The sequence below is a fragment of the Talpa occidentalis genome, unplaced genomic scaffold, assembly GCF_014898055.3.
Source record: "Talpa occidentalis isolate TD23 unplaced genomic scaffold, MPIMG_talOcc4v2.1, whole genome shotgun sequence".
Lineage (NCBI taxonomy): Eukaryota > Metazoa > Chordata > Mammalia > Eulipotyphla > Talpidae > Talpa > Talpa occidentalis.
The window spans coordinates 107,688,494-107,714,238 of NW_026555331.1; the positions used below are offsets into that span (position 1 = coordinate 107,688,494).

A 25,745-nucleotide genomic window follows, 5' to 3' on the forward strand; every position below is an offset into this window, starting at 1 on the left:
AAGCAGATTTAGAAAAGAGAACTTTCAAGAAGCATCTTTTACACTGTGTCTCCTAGGTTAATCATCTTGTTGATCACTTACGACCAGACTAAATTCTCTCCTCTCATGCCCCCTCTCTTCCCTTTTTTCCTTTCTTCTCTCTCCTCTTGCTTCAGAAGGGCTGGTGTACTAATTCAGGGAAAATACAGCCTGTCCTCCTTTCTTTTTTTTTAAAGATTTATTTATTTATGCATACAAGAACTGGGGTACAGGCCAGAGGTGTGGGGAGTGAGAGGGTTCACCAGAGACAGAGTGGGGAACAGAACAGGTGGATCAACTAAAATACACTGCTGAGGGGAGCAGTGGGCAAGACAGGAGAGGTCTGCTGTGCCATGTGGGTGTCACCCTGGCCAGGGATCAAACTCGTGCTGCAGTGGCTGCTGATAGCTTCATAGGTTGTGTCTTAACCCCTTGTGCCACCAGGGAGGCCTCTGTCCTTCTTTCTTAAGCAGACAAATTCTGAAGTCCCTGCTTCTTTCCTCCCTTTCTAACCTCTTTCCTTATACTACAGCTACCTTGGTAAATAACAACTTTACAGGACTCTTTTGGGGGAAATTGTAACCATTTGCTTATATTTCTTATGCTAATTTGTGTTGTCTTGAGGATACCTGTCATCTTATTTGCCCCGAACTAGCTGCAGGTGCCTGACTCACTCATACTTGTTGTCTCCCCACATTGGTCATATTATTATCTAGACTTCTCTTATCCAGAGAGTTCTTGTTCTTATTCACCAATGGTGATTTAATCTTGCAACAGTGTATTATGGTCAGAGGAATAATGATTATTCCTAAAATATACCAAATGGGAATTTAATGATTTTTCTGCATGGATTTTAATATTTTTAATTTAGGAATGTATCAAATTTGTATATTCCATTCAAATCTATGAGTGGTGCTTTATTTTTACATGTTGCAATTGGTCTTAAATAATGTACGTAGACTTAATTTATTTTGCTTTGTACATATTCCAGCAACATCTCAGAAAGGTGGTTGACCTGAATATGATTGGAATCTGTTACTTAACTTTTTATTCCAGTCAGTTACAATTATTAGGGGGCCATTTGTTGTTAATTTATTTATATGGATACATAGATTTGCATTGCTGCTAGCAGTTTCAATTGCATTACTTAATGTGATCATCACACTATTCTTTCCTCTTTAGAGATGAGACACCAAGAAATAATGTAATTTGTCTAAGTTTACATAACTGCCAAAAAAGGAAGGACCAAAATTCAAGCCACAGTCTTTTTAATTCACATCTAGGCTTCCCTCCACACTGAATTCATTCATTCAACAAATATTTCATGAGCACTTGTACATACAAAAACCTATACTAGGTATTGGGGGAAACAATGCAAAAAGACATAGTCTCACTGAGCATGTAAGCATCTGCAAAAACCAATTAATTATTAAATTATAATTGTGACGAGTGTCTTGAAGAAAAAGCAAAAGTTGCATAAAAGGCTGCTCACATCCAGTAAAGGGCCATCTGAAGGCCTAGCTGAAGTGTCTCTTTAAATCCTCGGCAGCATTTGTTGGGTACTTCCTCTGGGCCAGGAGCAGCTCCAGCCTTTCACATGAGTTCATTCATTGAAACCTCCCTTGGAGGTGGATTGTTTCCATTTCACAGATGAGGAAACTGAGGTAGAGAGATTCTATAACCAATGGCCACATACTTAGGAGCCCCTGACTGCCTTTTGCTTCTGTAGCCTTCAAATTGACCTTGAAAGAACGCCCCTCATCATGAACTCAGCACTGGCCTTAAATCCTAATCCAGAAAATCTACTAACACAACATAATTGCTCAAAGATGAAACAGACGTAGAGCACGAGACTCAGAAGACCCTTATTTCTGTAGTAAAGTCCCACACATGAATCTCTTTTGCAGCCTGTGAGTTTGTACCTGGATCATTATTCCACTGACCTCCCGCTGATGTAGTCGGCTAACACGATGGCAGAAATGGACATGGTGGCACTGAGAACAGGGGCCAGAGAGCCCATCTCTTTTGTTATTTGTTTGGTTTGGGTGGTATTATTTGTTTTCAGGGGATTAGCACACAGGGAGGCAGAGTAGCCAAAATGAAGGGAACTGATTGCAGCGGCTGCCTATTCACAAGACAGATTAGGACCAGGACACTGGTGGAGTACAAGTCTCAGGGGCCCTGTCCCTTGGCTCAGTCACCTGGCCTCAATTTGAGTCCAATTGCTTAATTTTCTGCACACCCCACGAAAGCCAATTCCCATGCTGCTCTGTGTCTTCTTTATATTTCTCCATAATGCAGTCTCTGGCTGTTTAACTGCGGCAGGCTTTATGATAAGGGTTGTTGTTTGGTTTTTTTCTTCCTTGGCAGTAGGCAAAGACTTAATTTTAAAAGACACACTCAAACTCAAACAGTCCTGAATGACTTACACAGAAAGAAGGGTGTTTTCTGGGCTTGTTTTTGAAATATTACAATTTTTTTATTAGGTAATTTTATCATTGTTATAAATAAGTAATTGTACTGGGGAGAAGGGATAATCCTTATTTAATTAAATTCATCTATACTCCCAGGTTGGCAGCAACAAGACATATGTGAGACTAATACCCACAGCCTGCCTCTTTGCATGTGCAATTAAAAATTCACTCTACAGTAGCACTGGCAGTTTAGTGTTGCTTTTGGCATTTACAAATTCTTTTATTTTGTGACTTTTTTTTTTACCATACACATATGCTGGAGCAGATGTTGCTTATTTGTTGTTTATTCAAATCTGTAGGCTCTGGCAGCTAACTCCATTGTTCTGTAATGAAGCTTTATTCACTGTCCTGTATTAGGACCCAGTGCCTGCACGAGAGGCTGCTTTAGTTCTCAGTAGGACGCCACAGTTATTGCCCTTGTAGTTGGCTGTTTATAGTTGGAAGCTTGCATTGGGGAAAAAAAACAACAACAACAAAGGGCTGGGTGGTGGTGGTTGGGGTGAGTGAGAGGGAACAGGCGGGCGGGAAGGTCACCCGCAATGCTCTGCTCTGTGCTCCTGCCCTGTGGTCTCAGCCCCGCATCCAGACTCATCTGCTATGGGGATTTGTATTGAAGCTGGGAAGCATTCTTGCTTTCTTTTGCACTCTCCATTTATTGAATTCGTTCATAAGCAGCGTTTCTACCGCAGCTCCCATCCCCGCTCTCCCACCCTTATTTCCAGTACAGTCATAGAGCTATAAAGTCATGCTTAGCCATGGGAGCTCTGTCCACTACAAAACTCTTTCTTCCACATAGCACACCCTCATCACATCTTTCCTCCTCCACACACTGTTTCTGGCTGCCCGTGTCTTGAGAGTAGCCACACTTCATAAAGTCGAGAATGTCAGGTCCATGTTGACCAAAATAAAGACCTGCTGATCTCTCAGCTCCAATGCCAATTTGGAGACATTCGCCTTCTGGAAAACCCCTGTCTTGGCCAGGAGGCAATCAATCAGAGATGTAACCACCTCCATCTGGCACATTATGACATGGAACCTCACTATTAACACATTTGTGATTCATCTTGTCCCAATGAGTGGTGCCAGGGATCAAACCACATCTTTCCTCCCTGTGGCAGCTGGGAGCACTCTAGCTTCCCAGCATGCAGAGTTAACACGTTGGCTCCTGTGACATCGCAAGTAACAATTCTTTTAATTATCACACCTTCCTTCCCCCTCCCCACCCACTCCACAGACATTTTGGCACCATGGGGATATTTTGCAGCCGGCAATCAGTACTTTTCTTAATTGACTGAGTATGTTTCAATAGTGTGAATCCTGGTATTATCCACTATTGAGTGAGAAGGATAGTTACTTGATGCTAAGTTCTGTAGATATGACTCCCTATACTTATCTGGGACCTTATACTTCCATAAGGATGCTGTGGTATTCATTTATAATATTTTCTAAATGCATTTCTCTTACCAGTCCATATTTGAGTGTGAATCTCTTTAGGATTGAATTCAAGGTCTTTCCTTTCTGATCTAGTCCATACTGACAGTCTCCCACAACCCAAATTCTGTATGCATTCAATTGTTCAGTGTCCTCCAGCATTCTCACTGCTGTATCTTTGTAGCTATATTACTCCCTCCTCTTCATGAAATCCACTCCCAATGTCCTTGGTCACCTGCTGAAAGCCATCCATCCTTCAAAGGCTCTGATGACATTATCTCTTGTATCATCACCTCCAAGAATCCTAATTACTGGGGATACAACCTTGTTCAGTAGTCCCTTAAATTTTGATATATGCCTTTACGATAGGCCTGAACAGTTAGCCTTGGATTATAATTAGCTGGTGCAAAACATAACTAAATTGCTATTCCCTTTAAAGAATCTTTGCATACATCTTTGTAGCCATCTCTCCTCTAAGGGTTGGCATCACACCTACAGAGGATTTAGCATGGGTTTAAGGAATGGGAAAAAACAATATTGAACATTCTTTTTTTTTTTTTAAAGATTTATTTATTTATTTATACAAGCACTGGGTAGGTACAATCAGAAGCGTAGGAGGATAGGAGAATTCACCAGAGCCAGAGTGAGGAGCAGAACAGGCAGAGTGACGAAGTACACTGCTGAGAGGAGCAGCAGGCGGCAGGAGAGGTCTGCACGCCATATAGGACCCTCGCCGGTGGTCAGGGATCGAACTGGCGCTGCAGAGGCTGTGGGCAGCTTCGCAGCCCAGCGCTCAACCGCTGAGCCACCAGGGAGGCCCCATATTGAACATTCTTTCTGTTCAATACCAAACACTGCATAAAGCACTTTACATGCTTAATTATCCTCAAAACAGCCACCATCATAAATGGACTTTACTCCCATTTTACAGATGAGAGCCTTAAGGTCCAGCGAGGAAAAGCAATTCTATCAGAGTAGCCCAGCTAGTTACTCAGTGACTAAGCTGGAATCACAAATTGGTCTGATTCCAAGGTTTTAATTCTTCCTAAAACTCTTTTCTATTTCCCTAGCATTTTTCAAATGTTTCATGTTAACATAATCAAAAAATGACCCTAATTTTAAAAGTAAGTAGAACAAGATTTTAGGTCAGCAGAGGAAATCCTGCTGTATTTCTAAGGGAATATTAAATATACATGAATGTGACTGAAATGATCCACACCAGAAAGGGTGCACACCGAAGTCTATGACTTAACTAGAGGTCGAGTTTATGTGAAATCAGAATTCACAACCTACCTAGCACAAAGTATGCTTAGATATGAAAATAAATAGGAATATGTTTTTCTATGTCCCTTATACAAATTTTTTGTTGTTGTTGTTTCTCAGGACATGTGTTTCAAAGGTTTTATCAGGGGAGAGTGATGTCAGATATCAAACTAAGAACATTTGTTTTGTACCTGAGCGGTTATTTCAGAAGGAGATTAGAAAATCAGTCTCTCACGGATATTTTCAAGTCTGGACAGGGGATTATTGAAGGGAGGCAAAGGGAGGCAACTGCCAAGGCAGTTGATCAAAGTCAGGACAAGGAAGGAAGGGGAGGGAAAGTGGATGCATTTTTATGCTCATAGCTTCATTTTATCCTCTTCTCCTCTCCCGGTTCAACCGCATCACTTTCCCCCATTCCTTTCTAGGTTCCTTCATTTACTAGCCAAGTGTTAGTGCAATATCAGTGAATATCATATCAAGAAACAAGGCCATAGTTATGGGGTTTTGTGTTTTGTACAATGCCTAATGTGGTATGAAAGTAATGTGAAGAGCAATGGTCTGGAGGAGTGCAAAGGGAAAAGTGCAGCTCTCCTTGCCCTTTTCAGGGATCTTTTTGAAGATCCCAGATATTGTCTTGTGTAGCAACCATCATCCTTTATAATAAGCAGGAGGGTCTAGAAAAGGGCAAGGAAATGAGAGGAAAATTGGTGCTGAAAGAGGCTACAAATATTGTGTTCTTCCTTCCATGATTGACCTTATTCTGGCTGTCCTCTTTGCTTTGAAAAGAAAATTGTCATTTTTCCTCTTTTAGCCTTCCATGGGAAAGCTGAAGCCAGAGGTGAGGTTGATTCTTCCTTTAAAAAGAAAAAAAAAAAAAAGGTTAGAGAGTGATTTGGAGTCAGAGCAGCTGAAATTTTGATTGGTTTCTTCTGCTGCCAGCTCTGGTCTGCTTCTAGTGCCCACACAGACATCAGTCCTGAAATCTGACATGGCCTACTTCCTTCACCACATGTACTTTGCCCACCTGCATGGCAGTCACAAGGGTTTGACCTTGGTCATGATCTGACATGTTAGCCAATAGGATTTAAATTTTATTTTATAAAACATAGAATAATATAAACTTGTAGATACTCTATTTTCCTTAAACTATTTTCCTTTGAAAAATGTATAAAGTTGTCCTATAGGGAATTCTGAAGTTTTGTGTTCCTTGTTTTTCTTATAATAGCAGATAATAGTATAAATACTTGCCTCCTAAAAAATATGATTATTTCAAAAACAGCATTTACTCTTTGTTAAATATAAAGTGAACCGATTATGATTTGGTTGCATAACCTGATAACTTATGGGGGACCTGATACATACTGGAATATCAAAAAGTATTTGTTCAATGGGTAGAGGGGATCAACAAACACTTTTCAGGGCTTTATTTCTACCTATTGTAAAAAGACAACAAAACCAAGTCTGTCCCTAAATGTCTAGATAGTGCAATGATGTAAGACAAATGGACACACATACACAGAGAAAGATGAAAATTCATCATAGCCAAACCCCAGAGAGTAAATGAAACCAAGGTCATGTATATAAAACTGCAAAGTTAGTATAATCCAGTATCATATATTTCTGTTGATCTGACAATATGGAGCAAGAGTTTTGAATTTAGAGGTATAAAAGATTTTTATATCCATGAGAGTATCATTTTCATATATTAATAACAAATTTTATATCACCTGGGAATTTCATTAGGAAAATTGATGAAAAAATTGAAGTTTTATAAAGATATTGAATAAAAGATATGGACCAAGCTATTTCTGGCAAAACATTTTTTTTTTCCCTTTGTACATATTGCCAACCTTTTTATACTTTCTGATACCTCCTCAGTGTATTTTTTTCACAAAGTAAACTTTTATATCTGGTAAGCTAGCAAATCTAATCATTATTTCACCTATATGTGCAACATAAGAAAACTAAGTAGGTAAATGGAAAAAATAAAAATAAACTAGTGGCCATTGAGAAACAAAATGAAGTTACCACAAGTGAAAGAAAAGGGGGAGGGAGTAAACAGGAGGGGCATACTAGATAGTGGGAGGTCTTTTATTTTGTTTAAAAATAAAAATAAATGACTTTCCTATACAAAATTCTCTGACATTGTTATAAGATCCTTAGCATAGATACAAATTATTAGAATTCCCATTTTTTTTAAGTTATGGTTTGAGATCAATACAGTTATAACCACCTTGAAAGATGACAGTTTTTAATTGTGGCTGTTCTTGTTTTTTAATGTAAATTATTATTGTTAATTTATCATTTTTCACTTAATATATGATAGCTAGCCTTTCAAGGCCTAGTGATGAAAATGTGCACAATTGGCATATGGTCTTCAATAATCATATTTTTAAAATATAAGTCATAGAGTTCAGTTAGGTCATCCCTATAGTTTTGGTTCCCCAGAAAGGGGCCTTTGGAGGAGTTTGTGTTAAAGTGATTTATGAGCAAACATTCCTAAGAAAAGCAGTAGGAGAATGGGGAGCAGGACCATAAAGAAAAGGGGGTGATGCACATTTAACACACCCTTCCACATAACAAAGACACAATTTTTTCATCATTTCCATTGATAACACAAGCACTATCTGCTATTTTAACTTTGATAATAGCTAGTACCTTAAATCCCCTGATAGCCAGAAGAATAGTTTTCAGTGGCTCTTTTCTGATTTCCTCTGTGCCCAATACAAGAAACAGGAGGACTACACACAAGTGAATGAGACAAAAACCATAAGACCAAAAAGGTTTCTAAAATTCTTTGTTGGCAGCATAAAAACATTAACTTATCTTTCAAGCAATTGTCAGACTCCCAGCCCTCTCCTGCCTCCTTTTTGCCTTTCCAACCCTGGGTACTCCAATTAGAAAAGAAATTATTTTAATCTTGGTGGTTTGTGTGTACAGTGTGGTTGTCCTGGTCATATTCCAATCTAGATAATTATATCTTCTCTCCTGAAACCCCCTGTTGCTTATATTTCAAGCAACATTCTTCTTTCCTTTTTAACCAACTGCTCCCAGGCACCACTGTGAAGTGGTAAACAGCTGGAGGGAGCTACCCCAGAGATGGATGTACATTAGTGGTAGGTGAGCTCTTCCCGGTAGAATTTGTCTATCAACTTGTTCAATTTTTAAAGCATTTGGCTTCATCTTACAGAAAGAAAAGCCTGATGAAGGGAAGATCCTATTATTACTCCTATAATCTCAGTAGGTTTGAAGCACTGCTCTAATTAGAATGGAGATGGCACCAATGATTAAAAAGTGATAGACCTTTGCAGAGAGGGTGATTAATGTAAATGAGTTTCTCAATATCCAGTAATTCATTGATAACTTATAAAAAAATTAGCCTTAAATTTTCAATTGCCAAAGTATCATATCTCTAAACAGTATCAAGCATTTCTAAGTTAAACATGAGGGGTATTGAAATAGTAACCAAATATCCCAACAGCTTAATTCAAAGAAAATGTGTACAAATACAAAATCAAAGCATTCTTGCCTTTTGTGAGGAAAACTTCATTTTAAGTGGAAATAACAGAATTCGGACAAAATTATTTCAGAGGAAACACATTTTGATTTAAACAAGCCCTTTAAATAAACCCCTTACATTGTAAATCATTCAATGCCCCCCCTTTAATGAAGGAACTCTCCATATTCTGTTATAGTTTTTTGGTTTATATTTATAAATCCCCACCCCTCCAGCTCCTGCATTACTTTAGGAACAGCCTCTAAAATAGATTCAATAATATGTTTGAGAGAATGGAGATAAAATATTTATATATCAGAAGAAAATATCTTACTTTTTCAGAAGAAAAGTGCTTCAATTTACTTCCAACACTAGAGATTACCTCAGAAAAAGAAAATAAAGTCCTTTTATTTATAGGCAGGGAAGTGATGGGGTAAGAATTTCAAAAGCACATTTATATTTATTATTGTTAAAGAAAGTGTATGTGCTCCCCTCCTCAGATACTGCCTAGTCGTGGTAGCCTTGCTGGGCTAACACTCCGCTCACCACCAACTACCCTTCCCTCCCCATACAATCTGACTGATACCCATAACAAATAATTAGGGCTGTTTGATGGGAAAATCCAAGGAAGGCAAGTTTATATTTTTCTTAGGAGATCTTCTCATGTCCATTTCTTCTCTCACAAAACACTGCTAATTAGCTTATTAAAAAGGAGGCATCTGGGGTGTTGCCTTTGGCACCAAGTTTCACAAATCTTTTTGCAATGGAAGGGAAGGTTTGGAATGTTTCTTTGTTGATATGTGGTCTAATCCTAGGACAAAATGTCTGCAGGAAGCCCTTCTCCTTAGAGAAGGATTAATGAATAGACTTCTAGACCAACCCTCATTCATATGAGGTTAACCATTTGCACATGAGAGAAGAAAGTTAGTTTTTCCCTTTGTAATGGCTACTGACATCCTCAGAATTAATCCTCAGAGCATTATGCTGTGGACTTCTAGAAAGGGGAGTATAGTCCTCTTTATCATATACCCCTTGAATCCAAGCTACTGACCAACATATCGTAAGCACTAGATGAATATTTGTGGAACAAATAAGTACAGCATGCTTTCTCCTAGAGGTGACTAATCACCAGCTTGAAGATTTTTGTAAACAAAAAAACCTCCTAAAAGAGATTAGTGATTTCTTACAGATAACAAATCTAAGAGCGGTAACAAATCTAGATCCAAACCGCTCAGTTAAGAATCTTCAATTCTGATTATTTAATGACTAACAAGTTCTCTGTGTAACATGTTCTTAACTTACTCTTTGTTTAAATCATATGTGTAAAACTGAGTTTAAGCAGATAATTCCACTATACCATAGCATTTGGATGAAGGAATAATGTCTGATTCCTCTTCAATTCCTCAAATTTACCTTCATGACCAACACAGCGCAAATATTCAAAAATACCCAGTTGAGGAAACAAATGATGAAATAGCTTCTTAAGTATGTTCTTCTCTTCAGAGTTAAAAAAAAAATAGAGTAAGATTTTCTTAGAATGCCTTTTCTAAAAATCATTTTTATGTATTCTTAATTAAAATAAGATATGTAGTCTCACCTCAAATTAAAACACTGTAGTTCAGTTTCAGCTACACTCAATGTTAATGAAAAAGTTTTTTATTTGCAGCTATCAGGTAATGACAAAAATCTTAAGTAAACTTTGTAAGACTTCTTTATGGCTAAATCTGTGATTTTTCCAATGTTATAAGGAACCCAACTTGATTTTAAAAATCAAAGAACAGACAGAAGTTCAAGTGGGTTGCAAACTTGGCAAAAACATCTTCTACCAAGAAAAAGAAGAATTCAGTCTCAAAATCTGTTACTGTGCTTGCATCTTCTGGTTTTCTTTTTATAAGAACAAAGTCCAGGAAAAATTATAACATCACATAAAATAATGGAGTATATTTTATGTATCAAAGGATATTTAAATGTATGTTGGAAATTTGTCCAGCCATGTAACTCCTTCTGAAAAGCCCATTTGAAATAGGCCACCTTGTAAGCAACATCATGATTTAAGTTTGGGTCTGTCATTGTAGCCACTGTAACACTGTAAACTACCATCGCTTAGTGTGGTGCTACTAGATAGAAATGCTTTTCTAATATATTTTTGTTTACATTTACTATAAATAGTATGATTGTCCTTTCGATTTGCTATCATGACCATCGCAAAGATGGAAAGAGCACTTGATTTGATTATTTTCCTTATTCAGGATTTCTTTTTGAGATAGTTTTTAACATTTGAACTGAGTCAGCTTTCTCATGTCAGTGAATCCATGTTCTAAAGAGGAGTCCGTGCTGCTGGAGTCCAGATAAAGTAACTTTGCATCAATGTGCCCAAACACTCATGTGTTACGGCAGTTTTTCCCTTTGTAATAGCTACTGACATCCTCAGAATTAATCCTCAGAGCATTATGCTGTGGACTTCTAGAAAGGGGCGTATAGTCCTCTTCATTATGTACCCCTTGAATCCAGGCTACTGCCCAACACATTGTAAGCACTAGATGAATATTTGTGGAATAAGTAAGTACAGCATGCTTTCTCCTAGGGGTGACTAATCACCAGCTTGAAGATTTTTGCATTGTATTTTACAGCTTGGGAGAAATGCCTTATGAATTATGTGTTTCTAAACACAAAATCTTAAAACACATGTTCTATTTAAAAATATAATGTTCAGATCATGGAACAAAGAGAGAATGTTTATCATGCTCACTTACTTCTCAACAAATACCCTCTTATTAGATACTAGAAGATAGTGGGGGTACTTCAGTCCATTTTAAAATTTTGCAACTCAAGAATTCTATACTCTTTTCAGTTGTCATATATTTTAAAGCAATATTCTAAGGAATTATAAATTTTACAGGTACAGCACAAATATCACGAAAATCCTTTGAAAAGGACCATAAAAATAATTTAATTACATTCTAGACCTTAAATTTTAGACATCATATCATAGAAAGGTGAATGTAGAAAATAAAATTGTCAGTTCTGATTACTTGCAGTTAATAGATGCTATATAATTTTTCTTGTTGTTAATTGCATTTTGAAGCAGTTTAAAAAAATTTTTTAAGTCACTACTAATTAAATTTATTTTTTTTTTATTATTTTTTTTTTATATAGAGGCATGTTTTCTTTCTTTCTTTCTTTCTTTCTTTCTTTCTTTCTTTGTTTTTGTTTATACATGCACTGGGTACAGTCAGAGGCTCGGGAGGTGAGAGAATTCACCAGAGCCAGAGCGGAGAGCAGAGCAGGCAGAAGGACCAAAGTACACTGCTGAGGGGAGCAGCGGGCGGCAGGAGAGGTCTGCGCGCCATGTGGGACCCTCCTCCGGTGGCCAGGGAGCAGCCGGGGATCGAACCGGCGCCGCAGAGGCTGCGGGCAGCTTCACAACCCAGCACTCAACCGCTGCGCCACCGGGGAGGCCCACTACTAATTAAATTTAAAAATGCACTACATGCCTCCTGAATCACTAGAGGAAAAAAGCAATCAACAAAAATATAATCTACTTGGCAAAAAGAATAATCATTAAAAATTACTCATATTAATATTACTACTAAATGTTGAATGTCAGGCATTACACTAAGTGTTTCACATTATCTCCTTTAATTCTCATTTATGTCTCTGATATAGCTATACTTGATGAATTCAATATTAGATCTGCTTAACTGTCAAATTACAATCTTTATTAATACAGTAATAGGATAGAAAACAGATTATAAATTGTGTCTCAATTCTCCTGATTTGTACTAACCATTAGTAATGTTGAACTGATAAATATTTTGTGGCTAAATTCAAGCTCAGCAGCAAAGAATGTCATGGATTATCAGTGATGTGAATTTTCAAAACAAGGAGGACTAACATCAGTTTCATCACAAATTTGTTTACTACATCAATCACAGGTATAAAAATAGATGACATGAACTAAAAGCATAAAACCAAATGTGAATCTTATGAAAATAGTCACAGATGGAACTTCTAACAAGGAAGGAGTCAAATCTTTTTATAAACCTTCAACTACATTGAGGGTGAAGAATCACAGAGAAGTAAATAGAAAATGAGTGAGCAAAAGCATACTAGAAACTAAGTCAATGTAAACTAAAATAGGAATTATGATATTACTATTCAAGTATAGACATAAAGCACACATACATGCAACAAAGTATACATAAAAACTTAAGAAATAAAGCCAAAGCTATTACAAGAGGCAGAGACATAGTCTTTTCTCTTTTTAAAGAATATGAAATGAAAATAAGTCAAAAATATTTGACTGATGGCTTGGAGCATAAATAAGAAAAAAGGCATTGGTCCTAACTCAAGTCAGAATCCTGAAATATCAATTACTGAAGAGTAGTCAAAGAATTTTATCATTTAATATACATCATGGGCAGTGATTTTATAACTACATCCTTATAAAGGTTTAAGGAAGGTGATGTAATTAAGTTTTGGAAGCTGCTTGAGAGCATAGAAAAACCTATCCATATATTTTTACATAAGCGGCATAACTTTATACCAATATCTGAAAAAAGAACTCATGCACTCACAAACATGCACACGTGCACACACATTCAAACTACAAAAAAGGTTTTGATAAAGAAAATATATTGTGTGAAAAGAATATCAGCTGAGTGTTATGATTATTTTACAAAGCACACACATACACATCTACACACACACACAAAAAACCATACAAAAGAGAATACACTGGACTGAAATATATAGAAATATAGTGATTTCCTTCATGGTTGGGTAATAAATGATTTTTATTTTCATACTTATCATTTTAACTTTTCCAGATGTTTTTCACCACTAAGTACTACCGCTTTACCGATATCATTTTAACTTTTCCAGATGTTTTTCACCACTAAGTACTACCGCTTTACCGATATCATTTTAACTTTTCCAAATGTTTTTCACCACTAAGTACTACTGCTTTACTGATGAAAAAGCAATTAATGGCATTAAGTCAACAAGAACTTTATTTTAGAGAAACTGCTCTATTGTTATGACAACATAGTGTTACTCTTCCTTGTTCTAAAAAAACAAAGGAGAAACTGCTAAACTTGGAAGTATAAACAAAAAAAAAAATAGAAGAAAAGGAAGGAAGAATTCCTGATCATAAAAGATTAAAACAAAAATGCCAGTTGGACACTAATGAACTTTATCAAAACATTATACAGAAATCTTTCCAAGATAGACAAGCCTTCTGGAATAGAAGGAAGAGTTAAATTCCTTCAGGAGTATTGACCACAATCACCAGTGATTCTGCTTTTCTTTAGTTCTAGCTGAATGAGAGCAGATACCTTTTCTGACACTGCCTGTGGAGTTTTAAGAACATTTGTGGGATGCCACCATGGCTCCCTGAACATTCGTGAACTGAGCATGTAGGGATTCCAAGCTCCCAGGGGCTGTTCTTTTCAGAATATCAACAAAAGATTTGGCCCACAGCAAAGAGGTCTTTAAAAGCCATGGATAACACAAATGGATTTCAGAATGAAGATCAAAGTTATCTTTGACAAGATAGAACTCCAGTCCCAAATTAGCTAGATTAAATTTCAAAAGAATACAAATTAAATCATTCATTTGGATGCCAAATCATTTATTTTTTTAATGTCAAAATGGAGACTGATCTATAACCTACACTGGGCATGCAAATTCTGGCTAACACATCGCTTCTTGGCCTTTTGGCTAAGATCAAGTGTAGCAAATTCTGGCTAACACAACCTTAGACTGTGTGTATAGAGCCACTCTCTTCCACGCCATGCTGGAACCACTGGGTGCCTTGGTTTACAGCAAACATGATTAAGTAAGAGCTTTCTTAAAAGTACCAAACACAAATGGAGACCCTGCCTATGAGGGCTGCCTTAAAGGACCCAGGCATACATAAGCTGTGGAGAAATGCCTGGTGGGTACAAGAGCACTGTCTAGAGGAAAAGAGGTTAGACATGTCTTGTATTACTCCACAGAGCAGAACGATGATGGAGAAGTAGAAAATAATCATTTGGCTCAGTATAAAGAGGCATTTTAAAAGGCATGATATGCTCTGACTACGTAGGTGGGTCTCCACCACTACAAGTATGTAAACACTAGCTAGATGACGATGACAAGGAATGTTGTGGAAGGGATTCCTGCACCGGCTGATCAGTGACACCATCCTGGCTTCCAACCCAGGGACTATGGACTGACAGTGGCCACAGAGAGGTTCTGATTCTTCTAAGAAAACACTGAAAATTCATTTTTTAAAATGCCTTTGGGGAACACACACTCTCACATCCCAGCAACCCACACTACTCTCTATTGCCTTGAATCCCAGCTGTTTCACATACTTCTGCAAGCTGTCCAGCTCCTAGAGACCTCTGAGTTTGGCATAATGTGTAACATCCAGTCCAATTTGAAGAGATTTTTTCTTCTGGGGTTCAACTTTACCACAGAACTGTCCCAGAATTTTCTACCGTGGGGGGACAGAAAAGAGAGAAACTTAGCAAAGAAGTAAGGTAGACTATTTCAGTGTAGGTGGTGAACACCAAACAGTCAAATGTTGAGACTTTTTTTGCTCCACCATTTATCTAACCCTGAAAGACCCCTTTTCTTTTTCTTTCACCCTTGATTTATGTTTCAAGTTCATAGTTGTTGTTTTTGTTTATTTTGGTTTTTTTTGTTTTTCCTGAGCTTCTAGGAATTCAGATTATGCTAAGTGTAAAACTTTCCATTTAGGATTCAGAAGCTTTTATTGCCAAGCCAGTTCAGAAAAGCTGGCCCTTCAGCCTGACTTCTCAGGCTAGTTTAGCCACTCCTGAGGTGCTGCTCCCTTCCGTGGTTGATGTGATGCTGCCACCTGGTGATTATTCAGACAAAGTGCTTGAGGCATCGGCCTCCTCCTAGGCAGAAAGTAGGTGGTAGAGTAGGTCCCCCCTGGCTCCCATCCACCTAATTGGGAAAGTAAAATATAACTTTATGATGATAATTGTAAGCTGAGAAGGGTAATGTCTTATAAATTTAAATATTAATAATGACCTTCATTAAGGATATTTAATATTGATGTTAATTGTAATTGTGTTCTAATCATAATATCAAGATGTTCAGCACAAATGTATGCATATAATCATATCATGTTTTACATGTACATACATTCTTCATGTATGCATTATTGGATATTATCCTCATCACAATCCCTAAGTAATCTTATGCTATTTCTTCTTTTCCCCACGAGGAAAGAAGATTCAGCAAGAGTCTGTGTCTAAGAGCACACAGTAGGAGAGTAGGAAAGTCAGAATCTGAATCCAATCTAGTTGATTGGGCTGTGGAACGTTACTGGATGTCAACAGTCATGCTTTCAGTAGAGTGAGGGAACAAGCAGCGTAAGACAAAACAAATCAATACAGGGGTTGGTGGTGGTTTGGAAGGAGACCCAGCCAGTAGTGGGGAGTTTGTGTGATAAGAGCTAGCTAGAGGGAAAAGACTAGTGAGGGTAAAAGGCAAAGTTAAGACCCCCATTTAGTGGGCCCCAGTCTAGAAGAGCTGTGGCTCTTTGGGCATATTACATGCCTAGGAAAAATACTAGAGCTGACCAAGCTTCTACAGATCCCTCAGTCTTGACTTAGACACTCTCAAGACTGGATTGTGTCATCCTAGGAGGTGCTCTCACTGCCTCCCTTGTATTACATGTTCGGTGTGAAGGTGGGGGAGTGATAGATGATGCACATTTGTATTTGTCTATTTGTTTAATCATCTATTATAGCCATTTGGTCTAGGCGATTTCTCATGTCTTGTCTCGTTTAATTCCATCAACCCTAAAAATATATTTAGAATTTACAAACCCAATTCTGAGATGTTTCTTGTCTAGTTGCTGAAAAGGTGCTTTATAGGAAAGATTTTTAGCCTCCTGAAGAAACGAAACCACCTGTCAATTGGCCAACATTTTGTTTGTTAGTCTCTCACATTCAGACACATGTATCTGACTTCCAACACAAGCAAAATCAGCCTCTACCCCTGAGAGAGCTATGCCCAGTTCACTATTTGATTTCACCATCAAAGAGAAGTTCTCGAAATTCAGTTGTTTGACAAATTTACTTAAATCTGTTTCAGATGTTTTTGTTTGTTTTTGTATTTGTGCAGTTAACTAACTGTAACAGTTACAATACAGGGCCTCCCCGGTGGCGCAGGCAGTTGAGCTCCCGCACTGTGAAGCTGTCCTCAGCCTCTGCAGTGCAGGTTCGATCCAGTCCGGCCAGCGAGAATCCCACATGGCGCGGCAGACCTCTCCTGTCTCGCCTGCTGCTCCCCTCAGCAGTGTATTTCATCAGTCTGCCTGTTCTGTTCCCCACTCTGTCTCTGGTGAATCCTCTCATCCTCCTGCGCATCTGACCGGTACCCAGATTCTTGTATAAATAAAAATAAATCTTTAAAAACAAAACAGTTACAATACAAATATTTCCCATTAAAATGAAATTACCTACAAACCTTTATATTCATGGTGGTTTACTTTCACTTGGACCAGAATAGCAGAGGATCCATCAATAATCACCATTAATTTTGTACCCATCGTTGATATAAAGTAGAAAATGGGTGGTTTGTTTTCTAATTCTAAAGATTTTTAGTGTTGGTCAAGTTAATTGTAACAAGATTAGTGAAGTCTTAAATAGTACACAATGTTATGTAAATAGTACACAAGTTAAATATTCTATAAGTAAATCTATAAATATACAATGAGTGAACAGTCAGCAAAGAATAATTCTATGACCCAAGTTAAGGGCTGTAAAAATTGCACACCAGTCAAAAGAAAATCTCATAGGAAGTTCCTTCCATACAAATTGCTCCATTTTGTAACAATAGGTGCTTATTTTTGTAGACTTGTACAGCTCTTTGCTATAAATAGTGCATTGTAATTATTTTTGCTTAAATAGTTCATTAGCTTTTGAAAAGATTTAAGTACTAAAGAAAGCATTAAGAATTATCCACAGGGTTTGTTTCTTTTAGGATTTTAAAGATGTTACTCAACTATCTTCTTTTTTGGATTATTTCTGAAAAGAAATCTGCAATCAGCCTTATTTTCTGATTCATCTGTATGTAATATATCTTTTCCTCTGGTTTGTTTTAGGAATTTTCTCTCATCATTGGTGCTGGATGATTTCATTTCTATGTGCCTTAGTTTAGTTTTTCTTCATATTCTTATGTTTGAGGTTTATAGAGCTTTCTGAAATAAAGTTTTATTTGAGTATTTCTTCAAATGTTTCTACTCCTCTTTAGGATTTTTAAATTCCCTATGCTGTGACTACTTGGAATTGTCCCAAAGGTCACTGATACTCTTAATTTTTTAAATTTTTTTTTAATGTGTGTTTTATTTGGGATAACTTATAATGCTATGTCTTCCATTTCACTAATCTTTTCTTCTGCAATAACTAAAATGCTGTTAATTTCATGCAGTATAAATTTTACCCAAGATAATTATAGTTTTTACCTTGAGAAGTTCAACTTGGGTATTTTCCAATATCTTACCATATTAAATCTTCCGTAATTCTTGTGAACATATGGACAATAAGCATAACAAGTGTTTTAATGGCCTTGTCTACTTATTCTAACATCTGTATCAGTTCTAGGTTGGTTTCACTTGATTGACTGTTCTCTGTGCTGTGGGTCATATTTTCCTGCTTCTTTGCAGGCCTGATATTTGTTAATACGTACCAGATATTGTGAAGTTTACCTCGTGGGTACTAAATATTCCTATAAATATTCTTAAGCTTAGGTCTGGGACATGGTTGTGTAACTTAGCAACAGTTTAATCCTTTCAGATCTTGCTTCCAAGCATTCACTGTTTCAGATCTGGGTGAATATTGGGTATTTTACACTGAAAGTGAAGTATGCAATACTTTCAGATGATTCTTTCTCCAATATTTGGTGTTTTCTTACATGTATGAGCTGATCAATAGTCAACTGAATTCTCACCAAGGACCCTCGAGTTCACTGTCCATGCATCTCTCTCCTTTGTCTTTGTCTGCTCTTTGAACTCTAGCTGGCTCAATCTTTGTGGACCTTAGCTCTATCTCTTCAATTTAGGGAGCCTGTCAAGTTCTGCTTGGGTTCCCTCTCCCTACACCTTAGCCTGCAAACTCTCTAAAGACATAAACTGGGTAATTAAAGGATTCAGATTATTTGCTCTTGCCTCTTAAGGATTGCTATCTTTAATTACCTGATGCCCATTGTCTTGCAAACTATTTTTTCCCACATGCTTTGTCCAATTTTTCAGCTGTTTCAGGTGGAAGGAAAATAAGCCTATTATTCCAGATTGCAAACACTAGGTAAAAGACATTGTTTTACCAAATCTTTGCTCAATTTCTTTCCATCTTTCTAGGATTCAATATTGAAAACTATATCCTCAGATTTTTAGCCTTTCATTTTACTTGAGACTAATTAATGAGTACAGATTTAGGACTTTATTTATTTTTTTTTTATAGAGGCATGTTTTTATTTATTTATTTGTTTGTTTGTTTGTTTGTTTTGTTTATACATGCACTGGGTACAGTCAGAGGCGCGGGAGGGTGAGAGAATTCACCAGAGCCAGAGCGGGGAGCAGAGCAGGCAGAAGGACCGACGTACACTGCTGAGGGGAGCAGCGGGCGGCAGGAGAGGTCTGCGCGCCATGTGGGACCCTCAGGTGGCCGGGGAGCAGCCGGGGATCGAACCGGCGCCACAGATGCCGCGGGCAGCTTCGCAACCCAGCGCTCAACCGCTGCGCCACCGGGGAGGCCCCAGATTTAGGACTTTAAACTCTGCAAAACTAAGCTTCTTTATCTTTACTTCGATCTCAGGGTAATGTAGTGGGAATTCTAGCTGGGTAGCCCAACTCCAAGACCATGTCTCTACTAGCTGTCTTTGCTTGGACACATGGATAGGTAAGGCTGGTGGAGGACAGTCCTACAGGGACACGAGATGCTGCTGACCTTGTTAGCGGATCTGTCTTTGAAGGCTAGATAGTGACTGCCTAAGCAGAGGCTAGTGGGTTGGTTGCTTGTCTTTGAGCACTTCTGCAGCAGCTAGTTCTTTAAACACAGGAAAATTCTCTGTAGGTCCCAGATATCCAATTACTGTATCTACCAACAATCGGCTTTTTCCTTTCAAGTCTCTCCCCAGATCCACACTCAGTCTTTTCTCCCAAGATAAATAACATTTCTCTCTCTGCTCCTTCTATTATAAGGACACCATTCTCTTTTTTTTTTTTTTTTAAGATTTATTTATTTATGCATACAAGAGCTGGGATACAGGCCAGAGGTGCAGGAGGTGAGAGGATTCACCAGAGACAGAATGGGGAGCAGAACAGGCAGGTCTACTGAAATACACTGCTGAGGGGAGCAGCAGGTAAGACAGGAGAGGTCTGCTGTGCCATGTGGGTAGCTCCCTCGACAGGGATTGAACTCATGCTGCATAGACTACGAATAGCTTCATAGTGCTGAGACTTAACTCTTTGTGCCACCAGGGAGGCCCTTAAGGAGACCATTCTTTATCCCTCCTCCACAAAAGTTTTTTATTCTACAGTGGTATAGGTGGTGACTTTCCACGTAATTTTATAGCTCCATGCAGTGGGCCTTTACTGAGCATCTTTGGCATGTCACACATGTAGTGGGTTTGATCCCAGGCCCACTGGCAGCTAAAACAGCTCACTGACCACAGTCCTCTTTATTTCTTTCCACAGGTGCCGTGGTGAACAGAGCAAACAGCTGCCAGTCTGACAGCAGCGGGTTCCTGGAGGAACTGCCGGAACCACTACCTCTGCAGGTAGAGGGCCACCTGAGTGTTGAAATAGGAATCAAAGGAAAGATAAGTTGAAAGCAAACCACTGCAACCAACCAAAGCTAAAACAGACATAGGCCACGGGCATCCAAAGGGCCAGGGATGAGGGTGTCATCCTGCACAACGTGCCAAAAAGTTCTGCATTCCTTCCTTTATTTTATTTTGATTTTTCTAAACAAGGAAGCAGAGCATCATAGAAGGAAGGTCCCAGAAAAAGTCATGACTGATGTAAACCTGAGTATTTGTGTCTCCTAAATCAATGGAAATGATAAGAAAAAAATTTTAAAGCACTTCTTAAACGGAGTGCCTCCCCACTTCCTGACCATATGCCTTACGCCCGGTTTCTCCCATAGATGCCTTCCTGGCCAAGCAGCCAGGGTCTTGCTGAGGATGGATGCCCAACACGAGGGCATCAGAGCCCCAGCTTAAGGTCCTCCCAGGACTGCCAGCAAGAGTCAGACGAGTCTGATTCCAAGAGCACATCTTTTTCAAGCCAAGACTGGAGTGCCTTGGAAGAAAAGGTCTCAACATCTGCGGTGGAGAAAGGGTCTCAGTTTGAGGCCATGGAGGGCTCAGTAGAACTGTTGACCCCTAATAAGGTTGGGTCCAAGCCTACCATGGCGGGAGAATGTCCAAGGACAGGCAACCGTCTGCCGCAGAACCAACCAAGATCCTGGAATGAAAATGAAGTCATTGCAGGCACAGTTACTGCCAAGTGTGCTTGCCCTCTGGAGTTTATGGCGGGCCACATTGCAGAAGCGAAGGAAGGATTTGTGAGGCCTGCAGGCGCTGGGAACGTGCATGAAGTACATGAAAAACACCACCACTGTGGATCTCCACAGTCATCTAGAATTGATCACACACAGAACAAGTGTCCTCATGCTGACGCTGAGGTGCCAAGAGGAGTGGCAAGCGGTCAACTCTGTCCTGATGTGGACAACACTTTAATCACCTTAGAAAGGCCACCACAGCCAGTCCCCAAGCCCAGTGAAGTCACGCCCTATACAGCTGACCTTATTCAAACATCTGAAAAGTCCATCCCCTGCTTAGATAAGCTGCATGAAGTTATTTCTCCAGAGGAACCAAGGGGTAGTGCTCTGGCTCCAGGACCACCAAGGTCAGAATCTGGGACAGGAAACCTTCCTCCAAGTGCTGACGCAAGTACTGGCAGCTCCAAATCTGTGACAATCCAGATGTCCTGCAAGCTGGCCTCAGCTGCTCAGAGTGCTGTGGCCTCGGGGACTGATTGGAGAGGAAGAACTTCAGAATGCACTAAGTGTGACCCTATCACCACCACAGGACCAGAACTCAGGAGAGAAGCAAAACAGTTCAATGATGCTTCTGTTCAGACTCATCATTGTGAGCCCAGGCCCTGGCATTGCTGTTTGGATCCAAGTAACAAGGCCTCGGCACACACAGCCCAGCCCCTCACCAAATCTGTCTCACTAGACACAGGTTTCCAGGGGGGAATTTGCCACACCATCCCTGCTCACTGCTGCAGCTGCTGTCATCACCGTCCCCACTGCCACTCAGAGAGGCAAAACCCCAGCCCCGTGCCCTCAGCCTGCAAGCATTGCCTCTGCTCACATCATCATCACTCAGAAGCCCATTTCATGAAGATGTTGGAAATCCTTCAGGAAACCATAGTGAGAGAGCTGTGCTCGGTGAGTATGTACTTCTACCTGGGTGGGAAGGCAGATGCATGAACAAACACCTCAGGCACAGGTCAGCCTTCCTTTCCCAATGAGAGCTCTTGGGGCATGTCTTTCCATTTCAAATCACGAATGATATTTATAGTGTTTTATTGTTTATAGTATATTCTCAAAAATGTTTTCTTAATTGATCACCTAGTGATCAAAGTTTTATTATAAATCCACATTTTCCAGAGAGATAGAAAATAACAAATCTGTATGAAAGGTGATAGATGTCAGTACATCTGCGCCTTATCTCCAGTTCAGTCTCCCTGACTGGTTCTGTCTTAGATTCACTCAGCTTCATCCGTTGATCTTATACAAGGCATGGAAACTTGTGTCTACTTCCTATTTTAAAAAAGAGGGACACTGTTCATGCCACTTAGGTTTGTCTTAGGATTAAATGAGAGAAAGCTTTAGAAAACTTAGCACCCTTAGGCGTTGAACATGGTGACTGGCACATAGAGCTATAGGCAAGGGTAACTGTGGTTTTTTTCTTTTTGCAAGTTTTGCTACCATTTTATTATTATTGAGGTCTTGAATCTAGAGTTTCTAAGGTCAAATAGAATAACTTTTGCTAAGCTTATTTAAAAGTGGACATTGAGGGCCTCCCCGGTGGCGCAGCGGTTGAGCGCTGGGTTGTGAAGCTGCCCGTGGCCTCTGCAGCGCCGGTTCGATCCCCGGCTGCTCCCCGGCCACTGGAGGAGGGTCCCACATGGCGCGCAGACCTCTCCTGCCGTCCGCTGCTCCCCTCAGCAGTGTACTTCGGTCCTTCTGCCTGTTCTGCTCCCCGCTCTGGCTCTGGTGAATTCTCTCACCCTCCCACGCTTCTGACTGTACCCAGTGCATGTATAAACAAAAAAACAAGCAAACAAACAAACAAATAAATAAATAAAACATGCCTCTATTAAAAATAAATAAATAAATAAATAAAAGTGGACATTGAACTTACAAAAACTGAATGGCCCACACATTTTCTCAAACCCTGATAAATCAACACATATGTAATGTGTTCTTCCAGTGCCCCTCTTTAGGGAGTCTCAAGTTGAGAAGACCTAGGCTAGCCACTGATTAAAAAATTAAGAGAATCACACATGAAACCACATAGAGAGATATAGTTTTTCATGTGCACCAAGTCCATCCAGGATGGGGTGCAGAAGGGAGTGACCTGCACGGAGGGCACAACTCTCCCCATTCTGCCTACCTGGTGTCAAGAGAAGGCCTTAGACCTGAGGAGCTCCAATTGCGTGGAAAGATCTGATTATTGAAAGTACATATTCTTCCTGATTTTCAGCTAGGCTATATCAGCACTTCTGCAGATAATACAGGGATTGGCTGAGGTGACTGTGATAAATCAATGCAGACGAAGAAGACACGGGGACCAAAGTGGCTGCATTATGCACAATGACTGCTTTCACCCTGTGTACTGGCTTGGGTCAGCAGAGCAGATTTGACACTGTATTAAGTGATAATGCAACCCTTATACTGGAAAAAAGTTCAAAGCATCCTTTGTGTGTGTGTATATATATATAATTTTATAATATAATGAAACTGCTCTAGAGCTGAAATGTATCTTTAGTGTTTCAAAATGACCAGGAGATGGCAGTGTTTCAGAATCTTCCATATCATACCCTCACAGAGCATGAACAAACCATCTGATTCCTAAATCCCAGTCCTTGTAACTTCCTATCACATGTTGCTCCAAAATAACTAAGTGAAGCATAAATTCCAATGTTTATAATGTCCAGCCTATTGGAGTACCACAGTTTCAGGATCCTGGCCTTACTCTCCCTACAACTTGGTGACCTCGTAGGACTCTACTTGGACAATTCCCAGTAAATAACACCTCTGTGTGCCCAGGCATGAGTCGTCCCTGCTATGAGCCAGTTAGAAAAAGAAAGAAATGATGAATTGGAAGAACAAAAATAAGCAGCAGGAGACTTGGGTTTGAAATATGACTGCCATTTCTTTGTCTAACAAGTTAGCCAACATTGTGTGTACAAACATTTCTTAATGAAAGAAGCCCCTCATGGTTACTGGTTTTAAGAGTCAAAATTGCAGCTTCCCTGGTGGCGCAGCGGGTTGAGCGCTGTGCTGCACTGTGCTGTGTCTGCAGCCTCAGCAGCACAGGTTCAATTCCTGGCCAGCCAAGGAGAAACCCACAAGGCGTGGCAGACCTCTCCTGCCTCGCCCACTGCTCCCCTCAGCAGTGCCTTCAGTCTGTCTGCCTGTTCTGCTCCCTGCTCTCTCTGGTGAATTCTCACCCTCCCATGCCTCTGACCTGTACCCCAGTTCTTGTATAAATAAATAAATCTTTAAAAAAAAGTTTTTTTAAAAAAAGTCTAAATTATAGTCATATTTTAAGTAGCTTTGCACACATCAATAATGCTTCAAATATTCCTCTTAACTGGTTCAAATGCACTCACACAGAAACAAAAGTAACTGGAAAGTTTTGCTCTACCAAATGTCTTATTTGATATAAAAATTACAGGATTAACTCAAAACCAAACCTTCAAGGAAAAATGGAGAGTTTTAATGCAAAGACATTACTCCTAGGAAAGTATTTCCATTATAGCAATTCCAGTAAAAATAACCATTAGGGTGCTGGAATCTTGGCCATTTGATTTTGAGGAGAAGTGTAAAATATCTGGGATTTTGTAGAAATAGGATAGGGAGAAATCAATATGGCTATAAGATTTGTTTCAATTAAAGAAGGAAGAAGAAAAAGTTCAAGGACCCATCTGCTTAATCAGTTTCCTTTAAAGGCCTTCCCAGAAGTCTCAATCTGTTCTCTTGGTTTCCATGGCATTGTCATCCTATCTTCAAAGGCTGCTGGGAAATGTAGTATTCCAGCTAGTCACACTGTTGCCCCAGAAATATTAGCATTCTGTTAAGGTGAATAAAAGGAAGAAAGCTAGTGAGTGGGTGGCTGGAAGATTATGCCACACTAGTCTGAGAGGGAGTCCCAGTGGTAGAGAGAACCAGGGGGCCTGGTAGAGAGAACATTAGGGTCCAACAAGCATTAATATCAATCTGTGTCAGATAGAGATGCTGGGGTTCTAGATGGTGTGTCTATTCATAGCATGAGCCAATCTTAGCTAGAAACAAAGGGGAAAGCTGCTAAGAACCCAGCAAATCCTCAGACTTCCCAACAAATGGACAGCATTTGATGGCTAACAGAAGATATTTATGTCAGGAAAACACAGCAAAAGCACAATCACAGAGATAGTAAGAGTTAGAGAATGATTCACGTCAGAAGAAATAGGGAGCAGGATTGGGAAGACAGTGCAATTCTAGACTCCAGTTGATGGGAAGGATGGGTGCCTACTGTATGCTTAGCTGGGTGGTGCTGGTCCTACCGCTTGCAACCACTGCGACTGTGATTATGCAGGGCTAAGACTAATAGAAAATATTCTAAGCAGACTTTCTCTAAACAAATACAAACCATCCAAATGGATGTGTTCTATGTTATTGAGATTCAAAGTGAGGCATTACTCCACACCAAAGTTAAACAAGATAAAACAAGATTCAACTTCTTAAAGCACAAGTCTTATA

At 39.4% G+C, this 25,745-nt stretch overlaps 1 protein-coding gene across 1 annotated transcript in view; it reads left to right on the forward strand.

Moving 5' to 3' along the window:
* The window catches only part of ITPRID1 (ITPR interacting domain containing 1), a 63,768-nt gene that overhangs the window by 35,858 nt on the left and 2,165 nt on the right, over positions 1–25,745 (forward strand). The window contains exons 9-10 of the mRNA XM_037518015.1: positions 20,402–20,484; positions 20,853–22,163. Of these exons, the coding sequence (XP_037373912.1) occupies positions 20,402–20,484; positions 20,853–22,163 (1,394 nt within the window). The remainder of the gene's footprint in view (positions 1–20,401; positions 20,485–20,852; positions 22,164–25,745) is intronic.